Source organism: Delphinus delphis, chromosome 6 (assembly GCF_949987515.2).
Source record: "Delphinus delphis chromosome 6, mDelDel1.2, whole genome shotgun sequence".
Lineage (NCBI taxonomy): Eukaryota > Metazoa > Chordata > Mammalia > Artiodactyla > Delphinidae > Delphinus > Delphinus delphis.
Genome location: NC_082688.1, coordinates 1,297,035 through 1,318,849, shown reverse-complemented (window position 1 = coordinate 1,318,849; position 21,815 = coordinate 1,297,035). Strand labels below are relative to the sequence as shown.

The following is a 21,815-nucleotide window of genomic DNA, read 5'->3' as shown; positions in this document are numbered from 1 at the left end:
TGCACACAACCATGTTTTTCCGAGTCTCCTATAAAGACAGGGCCCATCAGCGCTCGGGCCCCGGGAGCACCAATCCATCTTCTGCTGAACCTGGGAGACGCAGTTCAAGTTGAGACGCCTCCGACGGGGTGGCCCAGGCAGTGTCTCTCCCCAGAAAGGGGTAGGCCTCCCCAGCGTGGGGTCCCAGGTGGGTACCACACCTCTGACTTCTCACTCCGCACGATGCTTAAGTATCAGTGGGGGCGGGGGTGGTGGTGCCTGGGAGCCTCCAGAAAGAACAAGAACTCACAAGACCAATGAACAACTACGTAATACTGAACCCGAAACAAAGATTCATGATTGGTACCATGAAACGTACCCTTGGTATACCCCAAGAACACGTTTTTAAAAGCGTGTTTTAAAAAAGTCATTTAAAAGAACACCAAAACACATAAACCACATCATTCCACATGCTCCTTCCCTATTTTAGAAGCCAATTAACCCATGTGCGTAAGGAGTAAAGGGTCTGCTTTTCTCTCTCTAGATGCATCTTCTCGCAAAACGCAGGTGGTCCTGGGAGCGGGGGTCGGGGGAGTGGTCCCGCTTTGGAGGAGGGGTGAGGGGGCTGTCTGGGGAAACGGGCAGCAGGCCCGGGCACCCCGGGAGCTTTCTGAACAATGCTGGCTCGAAAACCTCCCTTCTCTGACATTTCTTTTCGGATTAAAAAAAAAAAAAAGGAAATCAATAAATAAATGGCATTTGGAAATCATGAATCTTTGTTTATATTTTACAAACACCTGGGAATCTTCATCCTAAGCAGGGAAATCACGATAGAGAACTAGTTTATTTTCTTGGAGCAGATAGAAGTTGCTCCCTGGTGATATACAAAACAGTACATATAAATAAAAAGACAGTGTTTCCAGGTAAAATAAAAGTACATAAATAAATACTAAAAAAAAAAAAAATTAAAAATTCTTGTCCTCTTATTTTGTATAAAGACTCATGTTTTGAAAAAAGCTCCTTTGGTCGGCCCCGACATCCACGGAGCGGACGCGAACGTCCAGCAGGGCTTGGGAAAGGAAGCACAGGGTCCCTGGGGGCAGCCGGCTGTTTACTTAAAGGCCTCAGGAACGTGGGCGATCTGGGACGGCATGCTGGTGGGCGGGCTGGAGATGCCCTCGGACCAGTCGGAGATGTTGGAGTGTGGCGACGAGCTGGACCACTGGTCGGGGGACTCCGGGGACGGGGTGAGGAAGGGGTGCTCGGGCACCTGCAGCTGGTGGCTGGGGGTGTTGTCCACGGGGGAGGAGTAGCTGTGCTGGGAGGGGGGCGTCAGGAACTGGGCGGTGGTCATGGGCGGGGCCAGCGCGGCCGGCAGCGACGTGGGCAGGACCTGGCTGTCCTGCGGCAGGACGGTGTGCGCCGCCAGGCTGCCGGGGCCCAGGGGCTGCACGTCCGCCTGGCTCAGCTCCCCCGCCAGGAAGCTCCGGGCCATGTGGCCGCTGGTGGCCGAGCCCACGCCGAGGTGCGGCTGCGGTGCCTGCGGCTGCATGTTCGGCGGCTGCATCTGTAAGTTCTGCTGTTGCTGCTGAGGCTGTACCAGGTGAGGCTGGGCGGCCAGCCGCGTGCTGGGCAGGGCCTGGTAGCTCATCATCTGGGACAGGGCGGTGGCCGACAGGCCGCCGTGCAGCGGGCCCACCATGCCGTGCTGGAGGGCGGGGGCCTGCGTGCTCAGGGTGCCCGGCGCCACGCTCCCTCGCAGCGGGTTGTACTGGTTCGGCACCAGGCCATTCTGCAGCCGGGACAGCCACTCGCACTGGCCGTTCAAGCCTGCGGCCCCACCCACGGTGAAATTCACGGCCCCACCGCAGCTCCCGCTGCCACCAGCACCCAGGACCGTGCTGGTGCCGGAAGCCACGGGAAGGTGGGAGAGGCGCGGCGGCCCCGCCTCGAAGGCCAGCCGGCCACCCCCACTCAGCGCCGCCATCTCGGGCTTGGCCGCCACGCTCAGGTGGCTGACGCCCAGGTGGGCCTCGGGCATCCCGGGCAGGTGGTTGAGGGGCATAGAGGGAGACTGCTGGAAAGGGGAGGGCAGGAGGGGCGGGGAGGCCACATCCGACAGGTAGCCGTGGGGGGACTCCAGGGAGTCCACGGGCGACAGCGCGCTCGAGCTGTCCAGCAAGCAGCCCCTGCCGTCCTGGGACTTCTTCCTCCGCGCCCTGAGGTCCTTGGGCTCCTTGCCGCCGCAGGCCAGGCCCTTGGTGCTGGGCTTGCGGGCCTTCTTGCCCTGCACGGCGGGCTTGAGGTTGCCCAGGTAGCCGCTGGGAGAGCAGAGCGGGGGCGACAGGGTGGGCGTGCCGTGCAGCGGGGGGCTGCGCACCAGGCTGTACTCGTCCAGTAGCCGCACGATGTCGTGGTGCATGCGCTCCTGCGCGATGTCGCGGGGCAGGCGGTCCATGTGGTCCGTGATGTCCCGGTTGGCGAAATGGTCCAGCAGCACCTTGGCCGTCTCGTAGCTGCCCTCCCGGGCGGCCAGGAACAAAGGCGTCTCCTCCTGGGGGAATGGACGGGGGCAGGTGAGGAGGTCACCTGTCACCAGAGGGACCGGCGGTCTGGCCCCTCCTCCCGGCCACGGGGCGGGGGGCAGCTCATCTCGACCCTCCCCAGCATGCTACCTTTAACTGGCCTGTTAAGTGTTAACAAAAAAGGCCTTAAATACATCTTCTGAGACCCACCCAGAGGCGGTCTGTGGGATCCTAAACTCTAAATCAGTAAAGCTTCACCCTTCCGGGGGTCATAGGCCCCGCAGGAAATCTAACAGACGGTGGCCCCTCTTCCCTCCCTCCAAACCTGCACAGACGCAAACCCTGCCACAATTTCAGGGGCTTGGGGATGTCTAAAGTGCATCCGTGGGCACCACACGGTCCCCCAGGGACCCTGACATCTTAGCTCTGTCCCTGGGTCTTGGCTTTCTCATCTGTACAGCGGACATGCCGCATACGCCCCCAAGGCTGCTGTGCGCGTGTGGGGTGAGGCCTGATGGTGCCGGCCTGGTACACACAAGGCCTCGGCCACGGCCGCCGCCACGCCACGGCAGTCCCTTCGGCCAGCCCCTCCGTCTCCGAGGCTGAGTCTCCCCAACGGGAGGTGGGATCACGTCTCTGCCCCACCGCAGACTCAGGAGCTCCTGGGCCCAACACTGCCCCCTGCGCCCCTCCCCCAGGACAGTCTGAAATGCAACCAGGGGTCAGTGAAGTATAGGGTGGGGCTGGACACACAGAGGAGCCCAGCGACAAGTTCCGGAGACGTGGGGCACAGACTGTGGCAATGCTGAGGGAGATGGGGCGGCCCAGGCGCAGAGCCCCCCACGCCCACCAGCCTCTTGACTCAGCGTGTACCATCTGCGTCCCCCCACCCCGCCCAGGGACAGCCAAGGACAGGGCTGAGGTCCAGGTCACAGTGACAGAGAGCGGAGAGCGGCAGCCGGTTACTCGCTAGCGGGGAACGCACGCCCTGCGCTCGAGAGGGGACCCGTAACTACGGCAGGAAGGAGGGAGGGAGAGCCAACGACACACAGGCACTCGCTGAGGGGTCCCCATCTGTGCGCCAGGGGGTCCTCCTGGGCCTTTACAGGTTAGGGAGCTGAGGCCCAGGAGCTGAAGTCACTGGCTTGGGGCCCCCGTCGGAAGAGAGTGGCGTCGGGGCCGTGAACCGCCAGCCGGCGCACCTTGTTGCTCTGCATGTCCTTGTTGGCCCCGTTCTTCAGGAGCACGACGGCCGCCTCCACGTTGTTCACCGCGGCGGCCCAGTGCAGGGCGGACTTGCCTGCGAGGGGAAGCAGGGGGCGGGTTAGGGAGCAGCAGGTGAACGCGGGCACCCCCGCGGGCCGGGCGCAGCCGGCTCACCCAGGTCGTCCACGGCGTTGACGTCGGCGTGGGAGTTGATGAGGTCCTCCAGCATGCCCTCGACGGCCAGGCGGGCGGCCAGGATCAGTGGCGTGGTGCCGTCGTGCATGCGGGCATCCAGGTCCGTGGCTCGGTTCCGGATGAGGATCTAGGCGACAGGGAGGGTCTCAGGCTCGGCCAGTGTGAGCGCCAAGCGCCCACCTGGGACAAGTGCTTGGGATCCGATCCCTGACGTGGAAGCAGCCCCTCCTGGGGTCTAAGTGGCCCCATGGAGCTGGGGCAGGGGGGAGACACCGGCCGCCGCTAGAGGGGCCGGGGCCAGAGCACCCGCGAGAAGGACGGTCACTGTTTGCTGGTGGGTGAACGGAGCTGGGGACCAAGCCATGCGCGGCACGGGCCGAGCTCCGAAACAAGCGCCCGTGGGAATTTATGTCTCTAAGCGCCAGAGAGGCTGCCAGAGCGAACTCGCCAGGGCCTGCCTCCAGGGGCTCATTTAAATCGTCCTTGATCTCTTACTTCCATAGAAAGACAGCACGTCAAAAATTACTAAATTAAAACCCCGGTCTGCGCCCTGTTTACCTGCCCGTCTGTGCAGAGCACCACGGCCCAGGGCCTGGTTGGTCTGCGGCAGGGGGACCGGCCGGCGGCTTTCAAAGCACCCTGTGCCAGGGACACTCCCCAGAGGCCCAGGTACCCAAGTCCCTAATCCACCCCGATCCTGAGCCCCCGGTTTGCAGGCAGCAAACAGCAGCCTCTAGCCCTTCTCCCCACCGCCAGAGGCGACGCCTCCAGCCCAGGCGGGAGGGGCAGATGCAGGGGACGGAGCCTGTCTTGGGTGAAGGCGAGGAGGCCCTGCTTCCTGCGGGTCCCCACGGCCTCCTGCTAGACCGCGGCTAGACGGGTCCCCCCGCGAGGACGACACGGGGCTTTGATGCCCTCCCCGGCCTCGGGCCCCCTTCAGGGTGCAAAGGCTCGAGGTGGGGAAGCGGGGGAGACGTCAGCTGCCCCTGCTCTGGGCACGCTCGGAATGAGGGCTCCGGGGCCCGGCCACGAGGAGGGAAGGCGCGCGCAAGCTAGCAGAAGGGCGCGGGCACGGCTGCCCACCTGAAAGACACCCTGCGCGTCGGCAGCCACGGCCGCGTGCAGCGGGGTGCGTCCCATGTTGTCTTGGATGTTGGCGTCAGCGCCGGCCTCCAGCAGGCGCTTGGCCGCGTCGGAGCGCGAGTAGCGGGCAGCCAGGTGCAGGGCGGTCTCGCCGGTGCGGTCCGTCTGGCTGTGCAGGCTGGCGCCCTGGTAGATGAAGTCCGAGATGACGGCGGGTGCGTCCTCCTCCTCCTCGCTCTTGCCCGTCTCCAGGCCCCCTCCGCTGCAGGAGGCTATCATGAGGGGCGTGAAGCCGTCTGCAGGGGCGGGACAGGGGCGGGGCAGGGGCGGGGCCTGGTCAGGAAGGCCGGCCCCCAGCAGCCGCTCGGGGACTGCAGACGCGCAGCCCACGGAGGCCACCCTGCCTGGGGCCAACGCAGCCCATGCAAGCTCCCCGAGGGCAGAGGCAAGTCCAGCTCCAACGGGCTGGTGAGAGACAGAGACGCCCGCCGCTCCGCCTCCGGACTTGCCCGAGATCTTCACCAACAGCCCACCCAGGAGAGACCACGTAAGAAATGGGTGGTTAGGAAACCAACACCTTGGGTGTCTCAAAAGAAGCGTTTCGGATCAAGAAATGAACTCGGAGGGCAGAGTGAGTTTTGAGACCGTCGCCCCAAGCGGGGAGCCGGCGAGGAGGCTGAGCGACTCCCCAGGGTCCCCACCGCCTCCCAGGTCTCATCCCCCCAAGCTGAGCTTCCAGGTACTGACCCCGAGGGCTCAGGGGAGGGGGGCAGGCGGGTCACGAGGTCAGGCAAGAGCAGGCTGCCCGCAGCGGCTAGGTGCCCCAGGGTGGAGCCCCGGAGGGTGGTGCGGGGGGCCGGCGGCACCTACCCGGCCCGCGGACGTTGACATCCATGCAGTCAGTGTCGGCCTCGCCCTGGGGCGGCGTGGGGGCCATGGCGGACACGCGGAGGTCAGCGGCGTCCAGGTGCTGCTGGGTCCACTGCCGGTGATCTGTCTGGTCATCCAGGTCGGGAAGGACCACGGGTTCCTCGAACTAAGGAACAGGGTCGAACGGAGGGCCACGTCCAAAGGGGCCGGGAGGGGGGAGGGGCGGGGCGGGGGCGGGGGCCCTGGGGCACCAACTCACCCGGAACTTCTTGGCTTCCAGGCCCTCGTCGCCCCACTCACTCTGGTTGTCGTCCACGAGGGCGCCGTCCGAGGCGTTCTTCAGGGGCCTGGGGTGAGGGGGTGGGGAGGTGGGACTGAGCGGGGCTCCCAGGAGACCCTCGGGGCCCCGCCCGCTCCCGGCATCCGAGGTGGGGCCCGTAGGTCCACAGGGGGCGGCCCCGCCTCCCGCCAAGTCCCCCAGATGCCGCGGCCACGTCCACTAACTTGAGGCCCACGGAGTCCTCGCCGAGGGGCTCCCGCCGCTTCTTCTTGCTGGCCTCCGACACCTTGAAGCCCTCGGGGAACCAGAGCTGGCCATGCTGCCGCCGGCGCTTCCGCGACAGCAGCACCCCACAGCCCACAAAGAAGAGCAGCACGAAGGCCACCACGGCCACGTACATGAAGTGCAGCGGCGCGGGCGGGGGCGGCTCCACCGTCTCACCTGCGGGCATCAGGCCGAGCTACCAGGCAGGCTGGTGGCCGGGGGCAGCGCACTGGCTCCGCGGCCGGGCGCCTCCTCGCCTACTCTCCTCCATCCCGCCCCCCAAAATAAGGTCATTTTCTACGCGATTAATCAGAATTGCAAACTATCGCTAAATTCTCTCCTGCACCAGCCGGCTATCTGGAGACGGCTTTTACTTTTTTCTCCTTTAAGGGAGAAGGATTAGCCAACTTCAAATCACTGCACTTGCGTTGAGCTGTTAAGACAAAGGATTTAGAGGGATTTTCGAGATACAAACTTCAACACTTCACATGACACCAATCAATTCTTTTCTCTCTCTCTCCTTTTTTTTTTAAAAAAAAGCTGTAATGATTTTGAAATAATACCCAACAAAGAAAAATCAGGAGGAAGGGGTGGGGCGAGAAAAAGGCTCCCACTTTCTGGGATGTGCTGGTCCCCCTGGGCCAGCCTCGCTGACAGCTGTCACTGTGGGGAGGGAGAGCGTGCGGGGCGGGAAACGCCAGCGGACACTCCCTAGACTCTGGATGGCGTGACACCCCCGTGGGTGGCAAATGGCACGAAGAATGTGAGCACCTTGGAGGGGAACTGGGAGACAGCCCCTCCCCGGCGGACCCCTCCCAGTACACGCAAAAGCTCCCGAGGGAGTGTGGCTGGGCGAGCAGGGCGGGCCACTCACTCTGCACGGCCTCGATCTTGTAGGGGATGTTGAGGCTGCCCAGCGAGGCGAGCGCGCCCAGGAAGGCGGCCACGTCCGTGGCGCTCTGGAAGCACTGCGAGGACGACTGGACGCACTGCCGGTTGTCGATCTCCAGGTAGACGATGGACCTGGGGGCGCACCGGGGTCGGGGGGCTCGGACCCCAGCCTCCTCCCTGCGCCCACCCAGCGCACTGCCTCCAGGGACCAGCTCTGGCCCCTGTGGCCTCACCCTGATGGGCGGGGGCAGAGGCACTCCCAGAACCCAGGGGGGCAGCCTGGGGCAGCGGGGAGCTGGGTCTGGACAGGAACAACCCTGGAGGTGGCCGGCGCCCCTGCCGGCCCACGTCAGCCCCAGCAGGGCACGCATGGCTGCTGGTCACAGACACTCCTCTGAGAGCTCCCGCCCCACCCCGGCCCCGGGGCTCCCTTGAGTGCCACGAGCATCCCTGTTCCTCATCTCGGAAGGGAAGAGATGTCAAGAAGCTGATCCTCCCCTGGAGCTGACCCCAGGCTCCAGGGCCTGGGCCATGGGGTGAAGAGCCCCCGGGGGAACGCTGTCTCCACCCCTCACCCCACACAGGCCCCGTAAGTCCTGGGCCTCTTTCACCACGTAGTGGGAAGAGCGCTGACGCTCGGGGGCGGGGGGGGGCCCGCGGGAGCGCACTCACCCGCGGATGTCCATGGGGTCCAGCTCCCTGCGCCGGCGCCCGCCCCCGCTGCCCGGGAGCAGCGAGGCCCCGCCGTCCACAGAGCGTCTGATGGGGTGCTTGTGCAGCTCCTCCTCGCGGCCGTAGTAGGGAAAGATCATCTGCTGGCCGCTGGCGTCGCGTTTGAAGACCACGTTCGTGTGCAGCAGGCGGCTGAGCTCGCGCAGGAAGTGCAGCGAGTGGTTGCGCAGCTGCTCGGGTGGCATCAGCACCACCAGCACCAGCGTGCCGGCCGCCAGCCGCTCGGGCACGTGCTCCGCGCAGTCCAGCCCATCCCACTCGCACTCGGCGCTGTTGCAGCCCTGGTCGCAGTGCCCGTCCCTGAAGTGGTCCTTGCAGTACTGGTCGTACAGGGGGCTGTGGGCACGAGGCACGCTCAGGGCTCCCTCCACGCCGGGCCCCCGGGGACCCTCGGCCGGCACCTGCCCTCCCGCCGCCCTGCCCGCGAGCTCGGGGTCCTTTCTCCACCCGCGGCCCTTGCCCTCTCCTGGCCCATGAGCGGACGGCTCCCTCGTGCTGCCCCGTGAGCCCCGGGGCCCCCGCGGTGCAGAGCGGCCGTCCCCGTGGGCCTTACTTGCACTGGCCTTCCGCGCGCTGGCAGTCGAAGCCGTCGAAGAGGCAGCCGGCCGAGTTGCACTGGCTGTCGCAGCGGCCGTTGCTGAAGTACTTCCAGCACTGCAGGGACTGCGTGCAATTCTGCCAGGGGTCGTTGAAGTTGAGCGAGCAGTCGCCGCCGTCCCAGCCGCAGGCGTGGCTGTTGCACTGAAGGCTGCAGACCTTGTTGCCGGCCTCCTCGCGGCAGCCGGGGAGCTCGCAGGCCTCCGCGATCTGCGGCGGGGGGATGTCGAGGCCCACGCCGCCGCCAAAGCTGTAGTCCAGGATGTGGCACAGGAGCCCGTTGAACTTGGCGGGGCACAGGCAGCGGTAGAAGGGGCTCTCGGACGTGGGCTCGCAGCTGCCCTGGTTGTAGCAGGGGTTGCCACCCATGCAGGGGCTGCTGACAGGGAACTGGCACTCGGGGCCGGTGAAGGGGCCCAGGCACAGGCAAGTGGGGCTGCGCGGGCCCGAGATGCAGGTGCCGCCGTTGAGGCATCGCAGGCTGCCGCAGCTGCGTGCGTCGTTCTCACACGTGGCACCCTCGAAGCCCTGCCGGGAGGGGGCCACACAGGGGGTGTCGGGGTGGGCCGGCTCCCCAGACACCCAGGGACCCGCCCAGGCCTGACCTTGCCTCTGCATCCCCCATCCCCCTTTCCCCGGGCAGCCGGACCCTTTAAAGAAAGTCAACATAAAACGCTCGGGGGTTCCCAGGGGTTGGGAGTGAGGGAAGAGGGAGCACAGAGGGGGGAGCGTGGGGCAGTTTTAGGGCAACGGCAAACCCACGTGACCCTGCAACAGTGGACACGTGACACTACACGTGTGTCAGACCCAAACACCACAGGAGAGCAGACCTGACTTAACAGCGTATCAGTGTTGATCATTTAACAATGTATTAATGCTGGTGGCAAGTGGTAACAATGTTCCACGTGAGGGCAAGTTGCCAACAACTGGGAAACTAGGTGTGTAGAGGGAGGGGGTGCGCGGGAACCCTCCTTCTGCACGATTTTTCTATAAAAGTGCTCTAAAGGTAAAGTTTATTGACACAAAGCACACGGTCTCGAGGGGAACAAGGAGGTTGGAGTCCAGACACTCAAGCCACCCATTGTCCTCCGGCACGTGTGCGGGATGGGGGGAGGCGGGGTTCTCTGGCCACCTCAGTATCCCAGGTGCGCCAAGCGGGCGCGTCCTCCTGTCACCTTCAGACCAGGGAGCCTTCCTGGCCGCACAGGGCCCTTCCCACCGCCTGCCCGGCTGTACCTACCGCTGGGCATTTGCAGATGAACCCGCGGGCGGTGTTGGAGGCCACGGCACAGCTGCCCCCGTTCTTGCAGGGCCTGTCCTTGCAGCCGTTGATGACCGACTCACAGCGGCGCCCTGGGGACGACAGCAGGTGTGAGGGGCTGACCCCCACCCCGGCACCGCTCCCTGCCCCCGGCCGGCGGCACCCACCGGTGTGGCCGGCGCGGCACTCGCAATGGAAGGCGTTGACGCGCTGCACGCAGTTCTGGGTGCCGCGGGCGTCGCAGGGGTTGGACAGGCACTCGTTGACATCACCCTCACAGCGCTCGCCCACGAAGCCGGGCGGGCAGGTGCAGCTGTAGCCGCCCACCTGGTCCACGCAGGTGCCGTTGTTAAAGCACCTGGGGCCCCGGGACACGGGATCGATGGGGGGGTTGCAGTCGTCCACGTTGATCTCGCAGTGCACGCCTGCAGGCCCAGGCACCGTCAAACCCCGTGCGGCAGGTCCTCCCACAGGTGCGCCCCTCGGCCAGCGGTCAGGACCAGGGAGCCTGGACGCCCAGGCAATGGACGCCGGCCGCCGGCCCGCACGCTCCCTCCCCGGGTGTGGCCCCGCCTACCCTGCGTGCCCCGGGGGCAGGAACATTTGTAGGTGTTGGTGAGGTCGATGCAGGTGCCCCCATTCCGGCACGGCTGGGACAGACACTCGTTGACCTCCTCGGAGCAGTTCACCCCGTGGTAGCCAGCCACGCACTGCAGGGGGACAGCGAAGGGGCGGGCCCGGGCTCAGTGCGCCCCCCACTCCCTGTGCAGGCTGACGGGGCCCATGAGCTGCCTTCTTGCCCAGCAAAGCTGGGGGCTCCCCCCACTTGGCGGACCCAGAGGGAGACCCTGGGAAGGGCCCCAGGAAGCTGCAGTTTACTGGCCAAGGTGGGTGTTAGACCTGGTTCCCTAGCATAGAGGTGGGGGCCTTGGGGCAAATCTGGGGGAGGGGAAACCCCGTCCCATTTCCTCTTCCAGGTGCCCCCCCGCAGAGGACAACTCCTCCAGGCAGTCTTTCCTGATTACCGAGCCCTCCCTTAATAAGACTGAAAGTTGTACACGTCTGTGGGCTTGGTCTTCCCTGCTGCACCGGCTCCCAGCCCGGGGCCCAGCCCTCGCCGACACTCATACCAGACACGCGCACCCTCACCAGGGACGGGTCCCCACCTCGCAGGAGTAGCCACCAGGGTAGTCGGTGCAAGTGGCCCCGTTCTGGCAGGGGCTGGGCGAGCACTCGTCCACCTGGTCCTCGCAGTAGCTGCCCGTGTAGCCCGCCTGGCAGTGGCAGTGGTGCGTGTTGCCCACATTCATGCAGAGCCCTCCGTTCCGGCACAGGTGGGTAACATTGATGCCTGCAGGGGACGAGGTGGACGGAACGTGAGGCCTGGGCTCCCCTCCGGACAGCAAACCTCCTGACCTCAGAGGACAGACGCCCGGTGGTTGTGGGGAAGCCCGGGCCAGGTCGGGACACGGCCGGTTACCTTGCTGCCATGCGGCCACCTCACAGGAGACGCTGGGCACGTCGCAGTAGAGGCCAGTCCAGCCACTGTGGCACTCGCAGCGGTACAAGGCGTTGGTCTGCCAGCACCTGCCGCCATTCTTGCAGGGCGAGGAGTCACACCAGCGCACGAGGTTCTGGGGACGGCAGTGGGCAGCCTCGCTCACATGCCCCCACCCGTCAACTCCCAAGGGGCCCATCCCACCTGACAGGGGAACACACATGCGCCAGAGAACCTCTCACCCGAGGTGGCTCGTGACCCCATCCTATAGAAATTGACCCCGAGGCCCATGGGCCCCCCTGCTCAGGAACCGCCAGGGGCTGGGGTGCGGGTCTCTCTCTTGTCCTGGGCCCTCGGTGAATCCGGACCACCAGCTGTCTTTCCTTTTTTTTGGGGGGGGGGAGGGGGCACGCCACGCACCTTACGGGATCTTAGTTCCCCGACCGGGGACTGAACTCGCGCCCTTTGCAGTGAAAGTGCGGAGTCCTAACCACTGGACAGCCAGGGAATTCCCAGCTGCTTTTTCTTGAAGGAAGATTTTTCTTAAAAAGTAAACAGCTCTTTTGCAACTGACGTTTTCTTGTTTGTTTGTTTGTTTGTTTTTGCGGTACGCGGGCCTCTCCCGTGGCGGAGCACAGGCTCCGGACACACAGGCTCAGCGGCCATGGCTCACGGGCCCAGCCGCTCCGCGGCACGTGGGATCTTCCCGGACCAGGGCACAAACCCGCGTCCCCTGCATCGGCAGGCGGACTCTCAACCACTGCGCCACCAGGGAAGCCCGCAACGGACGTTTTATGTGAAAATCTTCAATGAACGTAAACCTTCAATACCTTTACGTATTTCCTATGGAAACACTGGCTTTTAGCTGTCTTCCCCCAGATCAGTGGTCCTCGTTCTTGCTCCGTAAACCTCTGCTACCTGAGTTCAAGTTCACCTCTGACTCCTTATCTGGCAGCTAAGCCCAGGGCTGGGCCCCAGGCTGGCAGCCCAGATCTCCAGGAGCACCCCCGCCCCCTGAGCCTCGTACCCCAGGGTGGTGAAGCCAGCTGGAGTTGAGGCGAGGGGGACTCAGTGGTGCGGCCGTGACGCTGAGTGGTGGGCACCCCTGCGGCCCTGACTCACCTGGCAGTTGAGGCCAGTGTAGCCCTGCGGGCAGGTGCACTTGTAGGTGCCGTAGCTGTCGTGGCAGGTGCCACCGTGCAGGCAGGGCCGCGAGTCGCACTCATTGACGTCGTGCTGACAGTAGCTGCCCGTGAAGCCTGGCGGACACAGGCAGGTAAACGAGTTGATGCCGTCCACGCAGGTACCGCCGTTGAAGCAGGAGCTGGAGGTGGGTGGGCAGCAGCGGGGGGCGGTGGTGAGCGGGGGTGGGGGCAGCGGGACCCTGCCGAAGCAGGTACCTCCACGCTGGCGTCTCCCCCTCGAATCAGTGTGGCCGAAGGGGTCTGAGTGCTGGGACAGGCCAGGAACAGCCTCCCTGAGGTCAGCCAACAGGAGTCCCAGGAGGTCGCCAACTCAGGACCAGGGACCTCAGATTCTCACACCACGTCACACTCCCTTCCTTTGCCTCCTTACAACTCACGCTGAGGAACTTCATTACACACGTGGTATACAGCGGTTAAGATAAAAAAGGCAGGAAACAGAATCGCACAGACAACACGGGAGACAGTTATGTCAGAAACCAGGAATGAGCTTCAACACTGAGCCTCCTGGCAGCCAAGGCAAATAAGGAAACTAGATGGGTTACAAGGTCCTTGGTCTGACAGAAGGAGGAACGCCAGTTCTTCAGGATAAACCACCAGGGCTCCTGCTTCTAAGTCACACGGGCCAATGGGCAATAGCTCCTTTAGGAGGAACAGCACCTGAGTCAACCCGACTGGCACTGTGTGCCCACCTGGCAGACACCTGCCAGACACTGCGTGGCCCTGCGGCCCATCTGCCTCCCCACGCCAGCCCAAGGCCCGGGACCGCCCTGCACGGCGCCCATGCCGGTGGCCGTGGCCCCCACGCACCTCTCCGTGCAGTCAGGCGTGTTGTTCTCACAGTGGATCCCACTGAAGCCCGCGGGGCAGGTGCAGGTGTAGCTGTCCACGCAGTCGGTGCAGTTGGCGCCATTGCGGCAGGGGTTGCTGGCGCACTCGTTGATGTCCTCCTCGCAGAAGGCGCCCTGGAAGCCGGGCAGGCAGTCGCAGAAGGCCGTGTTGATGCCGTCTGTGCAGGAGCCCCCGTTGTGGCACGGGTCTGGGAGGGGAAGGGAAGGCAGGCCTGATGGGCGGGCACCACCCCCGCTGCCAGGGCAACGGAAGCTGCGGGGACCCCGGCACTGCCCCCACGGTGTCTGGCCAGGAGCCCCTGACCCGGCAGGCTGCATCACGGGCTTGGGGTCTACACCCCTCCCCGCGTTCCCGGTCCCCAGGCCACAAGGGCGGGAAGAACGCCCGGGCTTAACAGTGACACCAAGCAAGGCTGAAGTCAGTCTTCCCTGCTCGCCAGTGACGCCAGATGACATACTCGGCTTCTCCGGATGCCAAGGTCATGTGAACCAGGGGTCTGAGAGCCCCGCTCCTCAGGGCGCCACGCCGGGCCCGGGCAGGCAAGGCCCTGGGGGCAGAGCCCTGGAGTCTGGTGGGGAGATGCTAGGACGGGCTTGAAGCCTGGCAACCTGGCTCCAGAGCCTCCAGAACCACGTGGGAACACCTCGCTGGTGAACGGCGGCCACCCCCCAGCACTTCCTCCGGCCCCTGACCGGGGCACCCTCCTGGAGGGTCCAGCTGGCCAGCGCCAACCCTGCACCCGGTGCTGCCCCGTCCACTCTCCCAGCCGACCCCGACGAGCTCCCTGCCCTGAGCCCCCTGGGGAAACAGGTCTGAGCATCTCGGAGGTGGACGGAGCTGGCCGGCCACTCACTGGGCCGGCAGTCATCGACGTCCGTCTCGCAGTTGCGGCCCGTGTAGCCGGCCTGGCAGTGGCAGCGGTAGCCGCCGTTGGTGTTCTGGCAGGAGGCTCCCGCGCGGCACGGGCTCTTCACGCACTCGTTGATGTCAATCTCGCAGGTCTGCCCTGGGGGAGGGGGAGAGGGAGCCGTTAGCTCCGCCCCCGCCCCCCAGGAGCGGGGCCTCCGCAGCCGCGGGGTGGTCCTCTGGGGGCGTCCCGGGAAGGAGGGGCTCTCCGACTTGCTGTCCCCCAGCGTGGGGCCGAGCCGGATGCAGACGTCCAAGGCTGGGAGGGCTCTGCAGCCCGCTGGCTCCTCTCCAAGGACGGGGAGCTCACTACCTCTTGCTCTACAGATGCCCAAGCTCCCCGGAACCCCCACCCTCCCTGTCCCAGCGCCTCCTGGGCTCGCTGGCTCACCCTGCCAGCCCACGGGGCAGGCGCAGGAGAAGCTCTCGTAGTCCTTGGACTCCTTGCACTCGCCGCCGTTTCTGCAGGGCCCGGGGGCACATGGCGCCAGCACCACCTCGCACGTGGCTCCTGAGGGGAAGAGGCGCAGGCGGGGAGCCCCGGCCCGGAGGGTCAACGCCCCACGGCACCGCCGGGCAGAGACCGCTGTGGCCACCACTGCGGGTGGCTCTACCACCAAAGCACGTTTGGTTGCCCCGCAGTGGGGCATACGGTGTGGCACCGGAACCCCCGTGAGCGCCTGGTTGAGTCAGGACCTGAACACGACCCAGATGACCCCCTGCCCCGCGACAGGCTGTGGGGCACGGCCTGGGCCTCAGCCCACCGAAAGCACCAGCAGCAAGGGCTGGGCTGGGACTGATGCCCCCCCAGCGTCACAGGGGCCCTGGACCTGCTCCCAGCCTCACACCCCCTCCTCGCCTCCTGGTAGCTGAGGGCCCTGCACTGAGCCGGCGGCCTGGGAGCTAATCCAGGGGCTCTGTGTCAAGGGCAGCAAGTGCCCAACGCAGGAGGCCACTGAACAAAGGCTGTGACAACAGGGGACGAGCCCTCGCTGCCGGGGACGTGCCAGCCCCAGCCCCGAGCACGGGCTACTTATCAGGGGAGCGGTGGGTGAGGTGTCAGGACCCCGGGACGGCGATGGGAGTCTGGCTAGACCCCCGTGCGCACCGGGTGACTTTTCCTCCCTGAAAGCCCTATGCAGGGCTTCCTGTTTACAGCCCACGGGACTGAGTCCTGAGGCCGCGAGGAAGCGTTATCTTCCCCGTGGTCCATTATCTCCCCGGCCCGCGGGTGTGATTGTCCAGGGCCTTTCTTTCTATCGGTTTCCACGGCGACCCGGGCAGGCAGGAAATTCGCTAGAGTTTCCGACAATTGTGCAGAGGGAAGCAGGAAGCGGGCAGACGGGAAGCAGGTCAGCACAGGCCGGCTCCTCCCCGCCGGCCCGCCGGCCCCGATGTCAACGTGTCCGAAAGGACTCGGGTGCGCCCTGGGCGCGGAAGCCCCTGGGCGGCCACCAGAGGAGAGTTTCCTCACCGGTGCGAGAGAGAAAGTCCAGCTCCCCAGCTTTGGTGAAAGAAAACACTGCTCTGGCCATGGGCCGCCCGATGTCATGAGAACCACAGCCATGGGCCCCACCCCGCCCGCCGGGGCCCTCTCAGGACCGCTGGGGGCCACAACCGTCCCCAGTGGCAGCCCCCTCTGCCCATTCCCCGTGGGGCTGGTGGCCCTAGTCGTTGTGGACTTTTATTTTCTAACACTTGGCAAATCTCTTCTAAGGAGGGGACCATATCTCGCGATCCCTTTGGCCAGGCCAGTGGCGGAGGCTGAGACGCCCGGGGACGCGTCTCCCGCCGCTCTCAGCGGGAACAGAAGGCTCCTTGTTCCCCCACACAAAGAGGGCCCGCCATCAAAGGAATCCCTCAGGCCCGGCCAGCGGATGCGGAGGGAGGCCTGGCCGCCAGGGGCCCAAGGCAGCATGGACATTGGGCCGTGGAGGCCAACAACCCAGGCCCAGCTCCCAGCTCTGCCACCAAGGGGCCACCTCACCAGATAAAATACTTGGGACCTACTTATACTAAAGCTTCCTCCCAGGCACCCGGTACTTTGTGGGCTCACCTGGCAATGACACCTGCCAGGCGAGGCCCTAATGTGGCCAGGCCCAAGTACAGAGCAGAGCCTTCGAGATGCCCGCTGAGCAATGCAGACAAGGCCAGCCCCGGAAGCCACTGCGTACCCCTCGGGCACCGCTCCCGTGGGTGGCCCGGGCCCCGCCCCCGCCCCAGGCCCCGCCCCCAGGCCCCGCCCTCACCTGCGTAGGGCAGGAGGCAGTTGCACTTGTACCCAGCCACGTCATCGATACACGTGCCCTGGTTCAGACACGGGTTGGACGCACACTCGTTGATGTTGGTCTGGCAGTTGGGGCCTGGAGAGGGAGGGACAGCAGTCAGTGTGGCCATCACCCTGGGTGCTGTGGCCAGGTCCCACCTGGTGTGGAGGAAGGGCCCTGCGCTGAGCCTGGGGCCTGGAGTCAACCCCAGCAGGTCTGCATGCCCACCCACCCCCCACCCTGGGAGGGAGCCGCCACGGGTCGCGGTGGCTGGACCTGTGTCCTGGCTCCGCGCTGCCGTCCTGGGGGGCCCGCTCTGCACCAGGAGCCCCGCCCCACTCACCACTGAAGCCTTCCCGGCACGCGCACACGTAGCCGCTGGTCATGTCCTTGCAGGTGCCGCCGTTGACACAGGGGTTCGACTCACACTCGTTGTTGTTGATGTCACAGTTTGCCCCACTCCACCCGGGGTCACAGTCACACTTGTACCTGCAGAGGTGACCACACAGCAGCTCAGGTGTGGCCCAAGAGGGGAGGGCCTAGGTGGGGGCACTCCCCGCTCTGCCACCTTCCTATGATCTGACTGGACGGAGGCGCTGGTCCGCTCCGACCCTCGGAGTCCTTTAAACACCTTTAAATAGCCCACCTTGCCCAAGAAGGTGGTGAGGGTTTGTTAAACTAGATTGGGGACAGTGCCCAGTTCAGGGCAGTGGTCAGAAAGCCCTCCACCATTCACTCGCTGTGTGGCCCTGAACAGTGTGCTTACCCTCTCTGTGCCAAATGGGGGCGTGGGGTCCCTGCCCATGTCAATGGCCCCATCTAGACAGAGCGGTGTCAGGCACGTAATGGGTGTCAGAAACTAAAAGTAAGCTTCTCTACACTCTAATATTGACGCCACATACGTAGGGGGTTTCCCACGCCACGCAATCCTCCAGCTCTGGGGACACCAGCCGAGTATCCCACAGTTCACTTCTGGCACTAACTACCTGGGGTCAGCGCAGACCCCACAGACAGGGCTCGGTCCCACAAGACCGGCCCCAAGTCAGACAGTAACCTGAAGCGCCAGGTTGTCACCGGTACTTCCGAGCGAACAGCTACGAATCAGACGCCTTCCTTGTGGCCAGAATGGCTCACAAACTCAGGAAAACAGTTTACTTACAAGATGAGTGGTCTATTATAAAAGGTGAAACTCAGGAACAGCCCGATGGAAGAGGTGCACAGGGCCAGGTACAGGGAAGGGCTCAGAGCTGCGCCCGCCGCCCCTGCACCTGTTCACCGACACGGAAGCTCTCTGAACTCCTGCACTTTGCATTTTTATGGACGGTTCCTCACACAGGCGTGACCCATTTAGGTCACTGGCTGTTGGTGATTACACCCTGCCGCCCCTCTCCCCTCCTTGGAGGTCCGGGCGGGGCTCAAAGATCCAACGCCCTCATCACACAGTTCCCCGGCACCCAGCCTCATCCTCAGGTGTGCTTGAAAGGGGCTTTGACAAATAACAAAAGACACTCCTTCCACTTTTATAGATCTCAGTGATCTCAGGAACCAGGACAAAGCCCAGAGCAATCATCTCATCACACCGCGATGTCACAGAAACCCTGCCTGCGGCCACGGCACAAATGTGTTTCCCGAGCGCACACGGAGCGCAGGGCAGCGCTGGGCTCAGGCCAGGAGCCGAGCGAGTGCCCGACGGCACATTTCCGGGCACCAACGGCAGATCCGTTCTTGAGGGGCACCCACCCACTCAGCCCGGGGCCCACCGCCGGCCAGGCCGGGGCTTCGCGACGGCCCCTCCCTGGCCCGCCAGCCGCCAGCCCCCGAGCAGGCCGCCTCCCTGGGGCAGGGCCCCCGAGGATGCAGAGTGTGGGGCGGCCCCGTACCCATTGAGGCTGTCCCGGCAGGCCCCATGGATGCAGGGGTTGCTGCTGCACTCGTTGACCTCGGACAGGCAGGTGGGGTCGTGGTAGCCCTCGGGGCAGCGGCAGGTGAAGCCATTGACGCCGTCCTCGCAGGTGCCGCCGTTGTGACAGGGGTTGTCCGCGCACTCATCGATGTTGATGTGGCATACGCTCCCTGCGGGCGGGGACGGGGCGGCGGCTCAGACACTCACGCCCACACCCCGGAGGGAGAGTGGGTCCCAGCCCTCGGGGCCTCAGTCTCCCCCTCCGTGAAACCCCCTCCCCAGGTCCTTCCGAGGCACAAACGCCCACCCACGCGAACTCCCCTCCCCGGGCCCAGGGGCCGAGCTGGCCGGGGAGGGCTGCGGCTCAGGACACCCTGGACACCCTCAGGGCAGAGGGCCGTGGAGGGCAGCACGTGTGCCGGGAGCCTGGCTCTGCTCTGGGCCTGCTGGGCCGGCTTTGACCAGGAACGAGAGCCTCAGGGATGCCCGTCCGGTGCCGGCCGGAGCCCCGATCCTTCCGTGGTCTCTGCCACCGTTGCCAAAGCTGGTGGTCTGACAGCTGGGCCCTGGGCGGCGGGCGGCCTACACCATCCTGCCCCCACGGTCCCCAGACCTGGCCCATCCCGGAGACCCTGAGGTGCGAGCACAGCCTGGGCCCCCGAGGCGAGGCCGTGACGAGGGCCGGGGGGACAGAGCCCTGCGGGCCCCCGAGCGGCTCACCCGTGTAGCCCGGCTCACACACACACTCGTAGCCGTCAATCTTGTCCAGACACGTGCCCGAGTCACAGGGGTTGCTGGCACAGTCGTCCAGGTTGATCTCACAGTTGGGGCCTGGCGGTGGGAGGCAAGAGGTGGTCAGCTCCTGCCCCGCCCCCAGCCCCCCAGGCACAGCCCCAGCCAGGCACCTGTGGTCCCCTTGAGGCAGAAGCAGAGGTAGGCGTTGTCGCGGTCCTGGCAGGTGCCCCCGTGGCGGCAGGGCTGGCTGTGGCATTCATTGATGTTGGTCTCGCAGTGGTGGCCCGTGTAGCCCGGCCGGCACAGGCAGGTGAAGGTGGCAACGCCGTCCTTGCAGGACCCGTAGTGACAGGGGTCGGGGTCGCACTCGTCAATGTCCACCTCACAGTGGGGCCCTGTGTAGCCTGCAGGGCGGGGGCTGAGAAGCTAAGTGGGGCTGCTCCCCGGGCACGCGGCCGTCCCATCCCAGGACGCCACCAGCCAACCCAGGGTCACTTGCGCTCCCGCCGGGGGAGACCGGGGATGTCTGGGGACGTCCCCCACTGCCCGGGTCAAAGCCTCACCTTGCTCTTGGCCCCTGGACCAGAGGCCCCAGAATGAGGGGTCACCTTCCCAGCCTCAGCTCCCGGCTGTTCCCCTTCCCTGGACGCTACGCGCCTGCTTTCCCTCCCCCCGCTCAGCCTGGCGGGCGGGCGGCCGCGCACCTTCTGCGCACACGCAGGCGTAGGTGTTGGGCCCGTCCAGGCACTTGGCGCCATGCCTGCAGGGCGTGCTCGCACACTCGTCCACGTCGTACTGACACAGGTGCCCGGTGAAGCCTGCAGCCGGGGAGAGGGACGGCGGTCAGACACGACGGGCGCCGCGGCCCGCAGCCAGCCAAGGGCAGGGAGTGCCTGGGAGGGCCCCTGGAGAGTGCTTTGGCCGGGGCTGGGCCAACGCCCCATTCTCTTCTCGGCCCCTTTCAGCTCCTGCCTTTCGGGTCACACGCCTCCCGCTCCCTCATACAGGGGCCTCTGCCCCAGACTGACTCCGGTTGCTATGGCTACAGCCTGGTCGGGCTGAGAATCAGGTTCCCGGCTCGGTGTCTAGAGCAGCTGATTTGCATCTCGGGAGATCCAAGGCTCTGACCCACGACACCTCCCCGGGCCCGGCGTCCCCCAGCCCCCAGCCCCCCCCCGGGACAGACTCGGGCCCCCAAAGGCTCCTTAGGCCCTCCTGGGCATCATGTCCACCGCAGGCTGGCGGAGACGGGCGGCCAGGGCAGGCTAGACCTCCTCCTGTCGAGGTCCCTCAGGGGTCGGCGAGCACACTGCTGCTCCCAGGGACCCGCCAGCAGGAAGGAGGGTCTCTGGGTCCCGGGCTCCTCAGCAAGGGCGGGGGCCAGGACCCCCTGCCCAACCTAGCCTTGCCCATTGGGGGAAGCCTGAAAACACCCCACCCGCTCCCAGGGTGAAAGTCAGCCGCCTCCCACCCAGCCCTTGGGGGACCCAACCCGGCAGCCCTCAGGGACAGCGGGGTGCTCCCGCGCGGGGGGCACGGCTGGGGCCGGCCTCACCTGTGGGACACTCGCACACGAACTCGTTGACCTTGTCTAGGCAGCGGCCGTTCTGGAGGCAGGGGCTGCTGGCACACTCGTCCGTGTTCACCTCGCAGTGCACGCCCTCGTAGCCTGGGGGAGGGGGCGGTCAAGGGGTGCAGGGGACCGTGACCCACCTGGGCGGCCCTCACCACAGCTGAGGGCTCGGGATGCCCCCCCCACACCTGCTCCCCGGGGCTGACCCAGCTGCCCGGCTCTGGCCTCCTCTCCGCTGTGCCCCACGGGCCTGGCTCGGTCCCCCCAGATACCCGCTGGGGCCGCGGCCTGGGTGAGCACGGAGGCCGGGGGGCAGAGGACATGCGGCCGGGGTGCTCGCTGGGGTCCGTCGGCCTTGACACGGCTTCCCCACCCCCGCCTGTCAGGCGGCGCCCTGACGTTCGGGCGGGAGGCTGGCCGCGTACCGGGCATGCAGATGCACTGGAACTCCCCAATCTGGTCCAGGCAGGTGGCGTCGTTCTGACACGGGTTCGACACACACTCGTTGACGTCGATCTCGCAGCGTGGGCCGGTGTAGCCCTGCAGACACTGGCACTCGAAGGAGCCCAGCGTGTTGATGCATTTGCCCGCGTGCTCACAGGGGTTGGCGCCTGGGGGTGGGCGGGCACGGCGCAGTGAGGGGCTGCTCCGGGAGCCCTGGCCTCCAGACACTCTGGGGTGTGCCCGCCTCCCCCATCAGACTATTTCCACCAGGTTCCCAGCGCCCTGGCTGCCCCCTCGGCCGCCCGTACCCAGCGAGCACTCGTCCACGTCCTGGCTGCAGGCCGGCCCCGTGTAGCCCGAGGGGCAGGTGCAGATGGCCTTGCCGTTGACGGGGTTGGTGTCGCAGTTGGAGCCCTCGTTGCAGGGGTTGCTGATGCAGGCGTCGTTGAGGTGGCACAGCAGGCCTGGACACGGGCGGCGGGGGTCAGCCGAGGCGCTGCCCCCGGCCTGGGGACGCGGGCTGCCCACAGCCGCGGTCCACCCCCGCCTGGC

At 65.7% G+C, this 21,815-nt stretch overlaps 1 protein-coding gene across 1 annotated transcript in view; it reads right to left on the bottom strand.

The window, feature by feature from the left end:
• Nucleotides 1-804: 804 nt before the first annotated feature.
• The window catches only part of NOTCH1 (notch receptor 1), a 45,384-nt gene continuing 24,373 nt past the window's right edge, over nt 805-21,815 (bottom strand). The window contains exons 7-34 of the mRNA XM_060013759.1: nt 21,572-21,727; nt 21,245-21,430; nt 20,802-20,915; nt 19,951-20,064; nt 19,417-19,650; nt 19,232-19,342; nt 18,489-18,681; nt 16,952-17,097; nt 16,591-16,704; nt 14,733-14,852; nt 14,289-14,441; nt 13,394-13,622; nt 12,504-12,705; nt 11,364-11,517; nt 11,050-11,234; nt 10,461-10,593; nt 10,051-10,308; nt 9,863-9,975; nt 8,579-9,150; nt 7,966-8,361; nt 7,277-7,425; nt 6,363-6,579; nt 6,118-6,205; nt 5,859-6,024; nt 4,989-5,284; nt 3,885-4,032; nt 3,707-3,804; nt 805-2,533 (exon numbers count right to left, since the gene is read on the bottom strand). Of these exons, the coding sequence (XP_059869742.1) occupies nt 1,091-2,533; nt 3,707-3,804; nt 3,885-4,032; nt 4,989-5,284; nt 5,859-6,024; nt 6,118-6,205; nt 6,363-6,579; nt 7,277-7,425; nt 7,966-8,361; nt 8,579-9,150; nt 9,863-9,975; nt 10,051-10,308; nt 10,461-10,593; nt 11,050-11,234; nt 11,364-11,517; nt 12,504-12,705; nt 13,394-13,622; nt 14,289-14,441; nt 14,733-14,852; nt 16,591-16,704; nt 16,952-17,097; nt 18,489-18,681; nt 19,232-19,342; nt 19,417-19,650; nt 19,951-20,064; nt 20,802-20,915; nt 21,245-21,430; nt 21,572-21,727 (6,488 nt within the window). The 3' untranslated portion in view covers nt 805-1,090. The remainder of the gene's footprint in view (nt 2,534-3,706; nt 3,805-3,884; nt 4,033-4,988; nt 5,285-5,858; nt 6,025-6,117; nt 6,206-6,362; nt 6,580-7,276; nt 7,426-7,965; nt 8,362-8,578; nt 9,151-9,862; nt 9,976-10,050; nt 10,309-10,460; nt 10,594-11,049; nt 11,235-11,363; nt 11,518-12,503; nt 12,706-13,393; nt 13,623-14,288; nt 14,442-14,732; nt 14,853-16,590; nt 16,705-16,951; nt 17,098-18,488; nt 18,682-19,231; nt 19,343-19,416; nt 19,651-19,950; nt 20,065-20,801; nt 20,916-21,244; nt 21,431-21,571; nt 21,728-21,815) is intronic.